The sequence below is a fragment of the Leucopleurus acutus genome, assembly GCF_964270905.1.
Source record: "Leucopleurus acutus genome assembly, chromosome: 21".
NCBI classification, from domain to species: Eukaryota; Metazoa; Chordata; class Mammalia; order Artiodactyla; family Delphinidae; genus Leucopleurus; species Leucopleurus acutus.
The window spans coordinates 17,673,280-17,686,066 of record NC_139163.1 but is presented as its reverse complement, the minus strand read 5'-3'; the positions used below and the strand labels follow the sequence as shown (position 1 = coordinate 17,686,066).

General features: G+C 36.2%; 1 protein-coding gene across 6 annotated transcripts in view; it reads left to right on the top strand.

The window, feature by feature from the left end:
- Positions 1–12,468, top strand: part of MICU3 (mitochondrial calcium uptake family member 3) — a gene marked incomplete at its 5' end in the record, with an annotated part of 86,114 nt that extends 73,646 nt beyond the window's left edge. For 4 of the 6 annotated variants that reach the window (XM_082863670.1, XM_082863667.1, XM_082863668.1 and 1 more), the window contains 4 exons: positions 6,685–6,793; positions 8,812–8,969; positions 10,119–10,187; positions 11,906–12,468. In XM_082863670.1, the coding sequence (XP_082719796.1) occupies positions 6,685–6,793; positions 8,812–8,969; positions 10,119–10,187 (336 nt within the window). In that variant the 3' untranslated portion in view covers positions 11,906–12,468. Of the gene's footprint in view, positions 1–711; positions 762–6,684; positions 6,794–8,811; positions 8,970–9,340; positions 9,408–10,118; positions 10,188–11,905 lie in introns of those variants that run through there. The other 2 variants (XR_014327074.1, XM_082863669.1) reach the window with 2 other exon arrangements.
- Between the last annotated feature and the right edge of the window lie 319 nt (positions 12,469–12,787).

Here is a 12,787-nt window from a genome sequence, read left to right as displayed (position 1 = left end):
ACCTGCACTGCTACCACCCAGGTCAGTTGCCTCCTAAGTCACCTCTCTGCCTCCAGCTTTGCCTCCCTGCCATCCGCTCCCCATTCAGCATTTAAGGAAGCGCTTTATACCATGATTCAGATCTTATCATAGTAACTCCCCATTTTTCTCCTTACAGTGGCCTCCAAGGCCTACACAGGCTGCTCCCTCATTACCTCGGACCTCACTTCCTGCCATTCTCCCCTGTCCTCGCTCTGCTCCAGCCACACTGGCTACTTTACTGTTTCTCAAATACCAGGCAGTCTGCTGTCTCAGGGATTTTGTGTGGGTTCTTTTCTCTGCCCAGAATGCTCTTCTCTTAGATATGCTGTGTATATCGCTCACTATGTTATTTCTCAATGAGGCCTACCCTTCCAATCTAATATATAAAGTCTCACCTATTATATAAATAATATGTAACATACTATATAAGTAATAATCCAGTAGATAAATTATAACCCTTTCCCTTGGCATTCCCTATTCCTTCTTCCCTTCATCTGTTTTTATTTCCGTAGCGTTATCGTCTTCTAACATACCATATAATTTACTTTTTATTTTTCATTGTTTATCTGGATAAATAATAGTATTGATATTTACTTATTTTTATTATTTGTTGTCTGTCTCCCCTAACTAGAACATAAACTCCAGGAAGGCTAGTGTTTTTATCTTTTTTATTCACTCATATATCCGCAGCACCTAGAGCCCCTGTCAAATGAATTGATAGATAATATTTAAAGATGTGGAACTTAAAGCTTTTCTGTTTTTGTGAATTTTATCTACATATATATTCACTCATATGAAGTGGTAGATATATACAAAGTTATTTATTATAGCATTGTAGCAAAAGATTGGAAACTACCTGCCTCTTTCAGTAACATACTGGTTAAATACCAGAAACTACCTCTTGCAGTAAGTTACTGGTTAAATAAATTATGATGTAACTATAAAATGGGAAAAGGTGCAGCTGGAAAAAGACTAAGAAAGGTCTTTATGTACTAATATAGAATGATCTCCAAGATGCAGTAAATGAAAAAGAACACAACTTAGAACATTGTATATAGTATACTACCATTTGTTTAAAAAGATAGCCTATGCTAATTCTAGAAGGACCCACAGAACTAAAAACATTGGTTCCTCCAAGGAAAGGAACTACATGGCTAGGTGACAAGGGTGGGAGAAAGGGAGATTTTGTGTTGTATATTCTTTTGTGCCTTTTGAATTTTGAACAGGTGAATATATTGCCATATAAGATAACTAACTTAAAAAATGTTAAATACCATGGGACCAGGTGAACTTATCTAGGAGAGAATGTAGATAGAGACTGTAGAAGGGAAGGGAAGAGGGCTTCTCATCATAACCACATAATGTAAATATTAACAAGAAAGTAATAAAATTACTGTTATTAAGCTTTGAGGACACTGATGTTCAGAAAGATTTAAGAGACTTACCTTATTAGGTCATTCAGCCAGTAAATTTCAGAGTTTGAATTTTCTGCTTTTTTCACAATGGTACACTTCCCTCAATCTTTCAAAGTTGTTTATATATTTCTAAAAGTTATTATGTATTTGCTATTTAGATCAGTTACTGATCTAAATAGCAGACTTAATTTATGATATGAGTATGAATTTTGTGTTGAGAATAAACATAGTTTATATTCCTGAGGTCCTCTTAAGCGCATGTTTTCTAAATGGTCGTTTTAGTTTGGATGATAATTTGTCTTGATGATTTTTTTGGCTTTTTCAAGTTAAATCTTTTCCTCATTCTAGTCTTTTGATTTTTTCAAAATTTACCGAGGTAAAAATCATGTAACATAAAATTAACCATTTTAAGCTGAACAATTCAGTGTCGTTTAGTATATACGCATGTTGTACAACCACTATCTCTGTCTATTTCCAAAACATTTTCATTACACCAGAAGTAAACCCTGTACCTATTAAGTGTTTTCCCCCAGCCTCTGGTAACCATCAGTCTGCTTTTTCTCTCAGTGGATTTAACCATTCTGGCTATTTCATATAAAAAGAATCAGGCAATATGTGACTTTTCATGTTTGGCTTCTTTCATAATGTTTTTGAGGTTCATCCACATTGTAGCATCTATCAGTACTTCATTCCTTGTTATGGCTGAATAACGTTCCATTGTAGGTACATACCACTATTTGTTTATCCAGTCATCTGCCCATAGCCATGTGAGCTTTTCCCACCCTTTGGGTATTGTGAATAATGCTGCTATGAATATGTGTGTACATGTATTTTTTTGTTTGAATACCAGTTTTCAGTTCTTTTGGGTATATACCTAGAGTGGAATTGCTATATATATAAATTATAGCCATCCTAGTGAGTATGAAGTGTTATCTATGTAATCACCTTTACCTTTACCTTAACCAGAACTCTTTATTTCTTTATATAGCTTTGAGTTGCTATCTAGTTTCTTGTCTTTTCAGCCTGAGGGACTTCCTTTAGCATTTCTTGTAGGACGGGTCTGCTAGTAATGAATTCCCTTAGCTTTTGTTTATCTGAGAATGTCTTAATTTCTTCATTTTTGAAGGATACTTTTGCCACATACAGAATTCTTGGTTGACAGGTTTTTTTCTTTCAGCACTTGAAGTATCCCACTCACTTCTTGCCTCTGTGAGTTCTGATGAGAAATCAGCTGCTAATCTTACTGGGGATCCCTTCTATGTGAAGAGCTGCTTCTCCTCTGCTGCTTTCAAGTATCTCTGGCTTTGGCTTTTGACACTTTGAATATGTGTCTTGGTGTGGTCGTTTTTTAGTTTATCCTACTTGGATTTCATTGAGCTTCTCAGATGTGTAGACTCCCGTTTTCCCTCAAATTTGGTGTTTTCAACCATTATTTCTTTAAATATTCTTTCGACTCCTTTCTCTCTTTTCCTTCTGGAAGTCCCATAACGTATGTATGAACTTGATGGTGTCCCCAGGACCCTTAGGCTCTGTTCACTTTTCTTTTTTTTTTTTCCTGCGGTACACGGGCCTCTCACTGTTGTGGCCTCTCCCATTGCGGAGCACAGGCTCTGGACACGCAGGCTCAGCGGCCATGGCTCATGGGCCCAGCCACTCCGCGGCATGTGGGATCTTCCCAGACCGGGGCACAAACCTGTGTCCCCTGCATCGGCAGGCGGACTCTCAACCACTGCGCCACCAGGGAAGCCCTGTTCACTTTTCTTCATTCTTGTTTCTTTCTGTGCCTCAGACTGAGTAATTTCAATTGTCCTCTCTTTAATTTCGTAGATTCTTTCTTCTGTCTGCCCAAATCTATTGTTGAAATTCTCTAGTCAGCTTTTCATTTCAGCTATTGTACTTTTAAGCTCCAGAATTTTTATTTGGTTCCTTTTACACTTTCTGTCTCTTTATTGATATTCTCATTTTGTTCATACATGGTTTTCCTGATTCCCTTTAGTTCTTTGTCCATGGTTTCCTTTAGCTCTTTAAGCGTATTTACAAAAATTAATTTAAAATCGTTTTTTCTTTGGTCCAATGTCTTGGCTTCTTTAGGGATGGCTTCTGTTGATTCTTTTTTTTTCTTCTTGTGAATGGGCCATATTTTCCTGATTCTTTGTAGGCACTGTAATTTTTTGCTAAAAACTAGCCATTTTGGGGCTTCCCTGGTGGCACAGTGGTTGAGAGTCCGCCTGCCAATGCAGGGGACACGGGTTCGTGCCCCGGTCCGGGAGGATCCCACATGCCGCGGAGCGGCTGGGCCCGTGAGCCATGGCCGCTGAGCCTGCGCGTCCAGAGCCTGTGCTCCACAACGGAAGAGGCCACAACAGTGAGAGGCCCGCGTACTGCAAAAAAAAAAAAAAAAAACTAGCCATTTTGAATATTATATGGTAACTCTGGAAATCACATTCTCCCCTACAGTTGTCCATTTGCAAAATAGCTTGGATAAGTCACTAAACAGTCACTAAAATGTCCTTGTCATGTGCAGTCACTTAAGACTCTGTTCCTTTATCTTAGGGGTTAGCCAGAGAACTGACAGAGATTTCCTTAAATGCCTGAAGCCAAGAAGAAAAAAATATAGTACTGTCCCAGTCTTTGCAGTTAAGCTGTGAGCTGGAGCACTCCTTCAACACTATGCCAGGCTACCTAAGCCCCTTTATTTACCTTCACCTCCTGCTTTCACAGAGCTCACATATCTGCCAGAGGTGGTAACCTAGGGTCCTCTCAGGTCTGTTAAAGCATGTGTCAGTTCCTGGGCATGTCCAATTTCCCAAGTATATGCAATAGCGCTGTGAGCCCCTGTTCTCCCAGTAACCATTCTCTTCAGCCTCCTCCTTCCCAGGCTTTTGGATTCTGTCTGCCACTTGTCTCCTCTGTCGTCCCTTGCCCCAGGCTGGCATAGAGTGTGTATGTCTTTAAATGTTTTAATAGATGTCACTGTCACCAGGAAAGCCATTCTAGTCCAAGGGGAAAAGGGTGAAACAAAAGTTAGCCTCTGTGCTGGTCCTTCAGGGAATCACCAGACAGGTCAAATCACATATCATGACAATTTGAGAACAAGGCACCCTTACTGAAAATCAGTTGACCATAGATATTTGGGTTTATTTCTGGACTCTCAGTATATACGTATTTTTGATACTTTAAAGTCGTCAGATATTATCATCACTTTATTTTTGTTACAATGTAAGCTACTTCTTTTTACTCCACTTCTAACGATTAGGACACACTCCATTCAAGTCCCAGTGGTTCATTACAGAAGTGATTCTGGGAATAAGAATGGGGAGGGAGAAGAAATGGCCATACCCCTGTCTCTCTGCCACTTCCCCAGACTGTCTGTCCCTCACTTCTGTTAAGAATGGATTGCTTTAAATAATCGCCGTCAAAATGAATGCCCTGTTTTTCAATTTACAAACACAAAGAGTTTAATCTGTACAAAACAATTACTGTATGGTTTTGAATTTGCCCTGTCTTTCCAAACATGAGATCCCCATTTTGAAAAATCCAAAGGTTCAGATGGAGAACATTGTATTCTGTCATTGTTTGATTTGCTTTTAATTTTAAGCTCCCTAAAAGTATTGACATTTTTGTTTACACTTTGTTTTAAAATATCCCATCCTCTTGTTTTTCACTTTTACCAGCATTAACCTGTCACCCTGACACAGAGATTGTTGCTGGGACAGCTGATCCAGCACAAACTGATACAGAACCAGAGCAGTGGCCAGTTTCCCTGGCAACAAGCTCTTCACATCAAGACAAACCCCTTCTGGCTCAGTCTCCCTAATTGAGTCAAACAGTGCTGTCAGGAAAACATGGCAGGGGGGATCAGATCACAAAGCAGAATCCAGAGTTGGAATGGCCATAAATGAATGTAAGGAAAGACAAAAAGAAAAAGTGAAGAGAAATGACAGTGATGATTCTCCTTGAAAGTAAAGAGGGGTCATAATTGAAGTGGAACTAATGTGTATTAAAATTTGGTATTATTATTTCAATAACAAATTGATAATATTATTTTGATAATAAATCACTTAATCAGTAGCTGGCTTATATGAAAATAAACTCTCTGGTTCTTTGCCCAGCTTTCCAGTGCCACCTCCTTAGCGTCCCTTCCCCTGCTACCCCAGTAGTAAGGTCAGAATTTGTGAAGCCTAAGCTCTCAGCCCTCTGCTTGTTCTCGGTTTACTTTGTCTCTCAATTTTGTTCATCTTGCTGAGGAGAACACATCAAGCAAATGCAGCCCTTTGTATCCAAATTCGTATTATCAGAGATACATTGTGCTTATTTCAAGTCACTTTCCTGTTTAATTGAAGTTATAGCAGTGGCAATAATTTCAATTTACGTAAATGAAATTCCAGAGTCCTTTCCATGACCCTACCGGAAGCCCTGTGTTGGGCCTCCCAGAGCTCTGCTACAGTCATTGTACTTCCTCCTGTTATTCTGGCAGCCTTATCATGGCAGGAACAAGTAAAAATACACGACTGTTGGCTTATTAGACATATTTATTTTGCATTGTCATTATAAAGACATTAATGACCTAATGCTGAAATATATTTAAGGAGAAATAACATGTATAGGAGAAACTGGGGGTTTTTTTGTTGTTTTTTTGGTGTGTTTTTTTTTGCGGTGCGTGGGCCTCTCACTGTTGTGGCCTGTCCCGTTGCGGAGCACAGGCTCCGGACATGCAGGCTCAGCGGCCATGGCTCACGGGCCCAGCCGCTCCGCGGCATGTGGGATCTTCCCCGACTGGGGCACGAACCCGTGTCCCCTGCATCGGCAGGCGGACTCTCAACCACTGTGCCACCAGGGAAGCCCGAGAAACTGTTTTTAGAGGTTTTTTTTTTTTCTTCTTTTTTCTTAATGATCATACTTACTTTTAAAGTTTAAGAAATTCAGGCCTGAAGTGAGAATTTCCAAAAATGGAAACTTTTAAATTTATGTTTATTGTAGCATTTTTCTTTAACTTTGTGCTGATATGACAGTGTTTTAAAAATATTTTCACCTATCATTGTTAATAGTAGCAACATTACCCAGTGGAAAAAATTTGAGTGACTTTTACATTTCATTTGGAGAAAGAAGGTTTCAGAAGGTACCCTGGAAATATATACTTACAAGATATATTGCTGATGCTCAGTCTACTTATTTCTAGTAAGCGTAGATATTTATTTAAATCAATTTGACAATGCTAAATATATTTACATATATTTCCCCAATATAGGGCATTACATTTGATGAATTCAGGTCATTTTTCCAGTTTTTGAACAACCTAGAAGACTTTGCAATAGCCTTGAATATGTATAATTTTGCAAGTCGCTCTATAGGGCAAGGTAAGTAACAAACTTTCAAAAACTAAAAGCAAACCATATTCCTACATTGCTTCTGGTGACTTTGACAACAAATTAACTAGATATATCATATTAGCCATCAATTTGCCTGAAAGTTTGGTGTATACTTCAACAGGAAATTTGTTTTCCCTAAGCTAAATTTAGGAAAATATACTACTATTTTGTATTAAATTTATGATTGCCCTTCACTGCATATTATGGGAAAAGCTAATGATGTTTGTAAAGGTTTAAAGAGGAAGAAACCTCATGGCTGCTTGGTAACCTTGAGGGGATATGTGTCTCCCTATAGAAGAGCCAGCTGGCCATGCCGCAAACATCATCACAGGGTGATATTCATATTATTTGTTTGTCTTACTGATTTTACCCACACTCTCTGCTGGCTCAGAAACCTGAATTTTGTCAACAGAGCCACCTCTTAGCCATGGACTTACGTTAGCCAAGTTTTAAGAACGATATATAAAAATGACAGTCAATTTTGCTTGATTTACCAAAAAATACAACTGCCATAGAATTCTGAATGCTGTAGTCCTCAGGACCAGCTCATTCTTTCCCTGTAGGTAGACTAACAAGTCAAGTCCTTTTCCCAGCATTCTGTAGCTATGACCCACCTTCCCTTCCCTCGTGGCCATATTGTTTTTAAATATTCTTGCCATATGAGGACTTTCTGGTTATGTCTTTACGGTGGTTTTACCCGTGTCTGCCATAATATAGTAAGTGCTAATCCCCCAGTTCAATCTCAGAGGACAGTCTCGTTATTTTATTACCAAGTTCTAGGGACAAGGCAAACCGGAGCCTCTAAGTGCTAATAATTCTCTTTCCCCAAAACACAGATAGTGAATCCCTCGCATAGCTTCATTCACTTACTCGTTGAGGAAAAGAAACCTAAAAACTGAAAAGTTTTCATATTTCACCCTTTGACTGGTCTAGATATTCCAATAAGGCATCTTCTTAACACATTTTAGTGTTTTAAAACCAAAACCTTTGGGAGCCCTGCCTTAACAGGCCAATGTTTTACTGCCATGGTAAACCTACTAATCAACTTTAAAAAGAGAAAAAGTCAGTATCTGCTTAGCTGGTTCAGAATGGAAAGTTGCTCTTTTACTTTGTGGAACTGAATGAAACGAAATGAAAAAAATCACCCTTGCAGGTGCTAGGAATAGATCTGTCTCTTTTTTTTTCTTTTTTCTGTTGCCACTTCTAGCACGTTAATTCACGTCATCACCCCTTAGAAAGAGCTATTGCTGTAGCCACCGCAGTGGTATTCCTGCCATTATCCACTCTCCTCTCTGACGTTTCCTGGACAACTCACAGAATAATCTTCCTAAAACAGATTAACCCTGACACACCTGCTATGGAAAATTCTTCAGTTCCCCAATTGCCTGTTGAAGATCGTACAGGTTCCTCACCTCAAAGTCCCCCTGCAGAGCTTCCCCAGCTCCTGAGTGTCCAGGCTGCTCATTTTCTGAACATGCCTTGTGCTCCTGTGCCCTGCCCCACCTTTCTTCTTTCATGTCATCATCTGCCATTTCCTCTCATCTCTACAAGCTGAAATCCATTATCCTTCAGGGCTGAACTCAGATACAAAGCGGCAGCCTTCCCTAATCGCTGTCTTCTCTCTCTTTTCCCTACTCCACGCTACCCCACAAGTAACCACTCATTTCCAAATTCTCATAGCGCTTTGTTGCTGCTTTTTGTGTGGTCCTGTGTAATGATTATTTGGGCAGGTGTGTCATCTCCCATCTGAACTGTAAGTTTCTTGAGAACTTATTCACCTTAATAACCTCTAAAGTATCTGTGGTTGATAGTAGGCCCTTTTAATTAAAACCGCAAAAAATTTTATGTTCCCTAAAAAGATGGCATGATTAATGAAAAGTGCTATGTTACATAAGATCATGACCCATGTTTAGAAAAAAAACCTTCTTTTATAACCTTGCTAGTAATTAACACATATTATAAAAATAATGTTAATGGTTTACTCCTTTTCTGTGTCATTTATCTAGATGAATTTAAACGTGCCGTCTATGTAGCTACTGGCCTCAGACTTTCACCACATTTAGTGAACACAGTCTTTAAGATTTTTGATGTTGACAAAGATGATCAATTAAGCTATAAAGAATTCATTGGAATTATGAAAGACAGACTCCATAGAGGATTCCGGGTAAACCTATAAATTTCAACCCTATTGCTATCCTTTTTAAAAACTGAAAGAAAAAAATCCATCTAAGTTTCAGAAACAATTTATATAAGTTTTTAAGGATATAAACAGGAAATGTTATATTTGAAAAGAAAAAACATAAGGCCCTACCTATTTTCAAAAACAATTTGAAGAGATAAAAGGTGATGCTTTTTTAAATATAAAATCAGTGTGAATTTTAATAACTTATTTTCATATTCAATTAGTTTAATGTCTTCATCCCAGTTTGTGGGGGGGAAATGTTGCCAAATATTTTGATTCAGTCTGCACACTGGCTGTTTAAGACTTGCTAGTATACAAAGAAATATCACTATTTCTCATTTTATATGATACAGATTTCCACTAGGCAACGTGAGGTTCTTAAGTCACTGCATATTCAGTACTTTTTATATGGAAAATGAGGTAAAAAATGTTTTTTTGTCTGTTGAACTGTTCTTTCCTTTTAACATCTTATACTGCAAAATAATTACAAGAAATTCAGTGATTTTTCTCAGAAATATGTTTTAAAGAATGAAATGTAGCATAAATCAATAAATGTTTACACATTTAATGTATTTGGATGTGCCACAAATGGAAAAAGAAAAAAAAATACGATTAACAGCTAGAATATTCAATCTTCCCTCTTTGGTAACAGTACCCCTGAGCATTATACATTTAAAAAGAAAAAATATATATATGTACAAAAAAATCAAGATTCATCTGAGACAATGTTTTTAAAGATTTTTAATGGATTCTTAAAATCCCAACTCTCTTGGTAAAGATACCGTGTACTTAACTGCCACCTAGTGGTTAGTTATTAACATTTGCGGTGATGGCACAAATGCCTAAAAGGGCATGCGTTGAAAATCATTTTTTTCCTCAAATATTTTAGAATAGCAAGATCAAACTAAAATATTAGGTGGGCCAAAAAGTTCGTTCAGGTTTTTTGTAAGATGTTACGAAAGACACGAACAAACTTTTTGGCCACCCCAATATAAAACTATGCTATAAACCCTTGACACTGTATTTCTCTCTTAGATTTTATGTCTTTTTATTTTTGCCTTATTTATTGAATATCTGTGACCCCATAACATTTTATTTACATTTGCACACTCTTAATCCTCTGTTCCACAGGGTTATAAAACAGTTCAGAAGTATCCCACTTTCAAATCCTGTCTGAAGAAGGAACTTCATAGCAGATAAGTATGTTAGCACCTGTTTGTCTAAATTTGTTCAGTAACAGTAAAAGAAGGGTCATAATTTATTCTTCTCTTACAACATTTAGGTAATAGCTGAAAGAAATAGAATTATAATTTATTTTTAATGTTTAGGTCACTAATTCAAGTTAAGAATTAGTCTTTTAATGATTTCATTTTACATCATACAATTCAGTTTAAGAATAGTTATTATAACAAAGCATTAGTTTGCCACTGTTAAGTTGTGATCTAAAAATGAACTGGAATAAATACTCATCTGACTGAATTCTCATGAATGTTGTGACTGAAAATTTTTCTGCTTAACCTGTAGTTTTGTATCTGAGCAGATACAATATAATGAATCCAGATTGCATTTTTATAATCTAGGATTACTAGCATCTAAGGGATATTTTTAACTATTTTTTAGGATCGTGATTCCAAACATCTGCTACAATAATAGCAACTAAATTTTTTTAGAGTTATTTTGGGTGCCTGGCACTATACTAGGTGTTCTTCTACATGTAGTATTTCATTTAATCCTTACAGATAGATATCCCACTTAACAGCAGAGAAAATAGAGACTTGCTGAGTCATTTACCCAAGATAACTTGCTAGTAAGTTGCAAACCAGGATTTGAGCAATTTGAGCCTCATTCTGTGTGATGACAAAACCATCTTAGTTATTATTTACTACACCATCACCATGGAATGAAATAGTTGAGGAAGATACGGGAGATTTGTTCAGTTTGTATCAACCCAAATAAGTATCTCAGACTTGTTGCTGACCTCCAAAATGAGAGATTTGTTTTTCCTTTTTTCTTTTTGTTTTTCTTTTAAAAGTCAACTATAGCTATAAAATTTTGGTTGATTGTGGGTTCTGATTAGGTCTCTGCAGTGAAACTTTCATTCATTTACATGCTTGCAAATACCTATTTTTTTCAAGATTAAAACATTTATATTTGTCTAGAGTGGCATTACCAAAGTGGTACATATGCATAGGATGTCAATGTATATTAGTTAAAAGACCAATAGCTGTTTAGAAATAAGTATGAGAAATATCATAATAGATATGGTTAAATAGGTTCCTTAGGACTTACAGATCTTAATATGCCACTATTGATTTGTCTCTCTAAAAGAAAACAGCAGTATTTGGTATTTTGCAAAGTAGCTTTGAAGCCTAATATTTTATGGAACCCATTTAGGGAATTGCTGGTCTAAAATGTTTAGTGGTAAGTAGGCTTATTTACTTATCTAAGGTGGTAACTGTTGTGATTGAGCTAACAGAAGAAGTCAGGTCTTCCTAATGTCTATTTTGAGGAACTTTATATTGCCTTTATTATAAGAAGTTAAGCTAAACATTTAAAAAAATAGTAGGACTATACCATTTATATGTTCATATAGATAGTGTTTCCAACCAGCCTGGAATAGTGTTACATTGACATTATTGATTCTGTGTAGTAGTATATAGAACCATAGAAAAAAATGACTACTTAGATTCTAGAACTTTGTAAGACTGTGGATTCGACAAGTTACTAAACAAAACACTGAACCTTTAAATTTAAGGAAATAGTTTATGATTAAGTCTTTGATTCTTATACTTGCTGTTGCGTGTTTTTATCATGTGCCTTACTGTTTCCTGTGATTATTATAATGATTAATGCTGTTACCTCCGAATTTCATCCTAAAAAATGTTACTTTTATGTATTACATATATTTTTTTAATTAGGTACTTCTAAAGCAAAGTTTAAAGGATTATTATCTACTTGAAAGTGCAAGAAGCAAAAACTTCAGCGGGCGGAAGCAGGTCTGAGATCAGAACTTGTGTAAATGAAGGAAAAGGTGAAATGCTAATTATAATTTTTTCTTTAACTGAATTTTTGAATATAAGATGCATCTTCTTACTGATTACTAATGTTACATGTTATCATGCATCTTCTTACTAATTACTAACATTACGTGTTATCATGTTGAGCTTTTGACTTGATTTACTGAACTCTGCACTTTTTCATTCCCTTCAGATTCTTCCAGTGACTATATAAGAATGTATTTTAATTTTTAAAAAAATTTATTAGAAATTTGTCTCATTTCAAAATAACGTATGACTCCTGGAATCTAGATCACTTAAAAATGAACAGCAACATATTTTTGGTTTGAGACTGAACTTATTATCAGAAAATGAATATTCCTTGAGATTTATCTTAGGGCCCTTAGAATTGTTAATAGATCTCCAGGCTTTTAATTACATTGAAGTAATTTTGAAACACAAATGGAAATTAAGCTACTATACAATATGATGGTTTACACTGTACTTTTAACTTCTAAAATTGCTTAATTAACATATATTGTTTGAATCATATAAAGTTTTTTTTAAAGTTTTTGTTCATTTACCAAAGTCAACAGAATGTCTGATATTATTTTATGTATACAGTAATTTAAAATGTAAATTTTTTTTCTCAAAAAAACTCATACATTAATGGTAGAAACAATGGTAGTTTTTGTATCAGTAGTCACTGTTGTTGTCGTTATTGTTTTAAACATGGTGCAGCTCCTGATAGCAGATGGTACATGTTAATAACAGTAGTAAAAATAATATCTTGAGGCTCTGTAA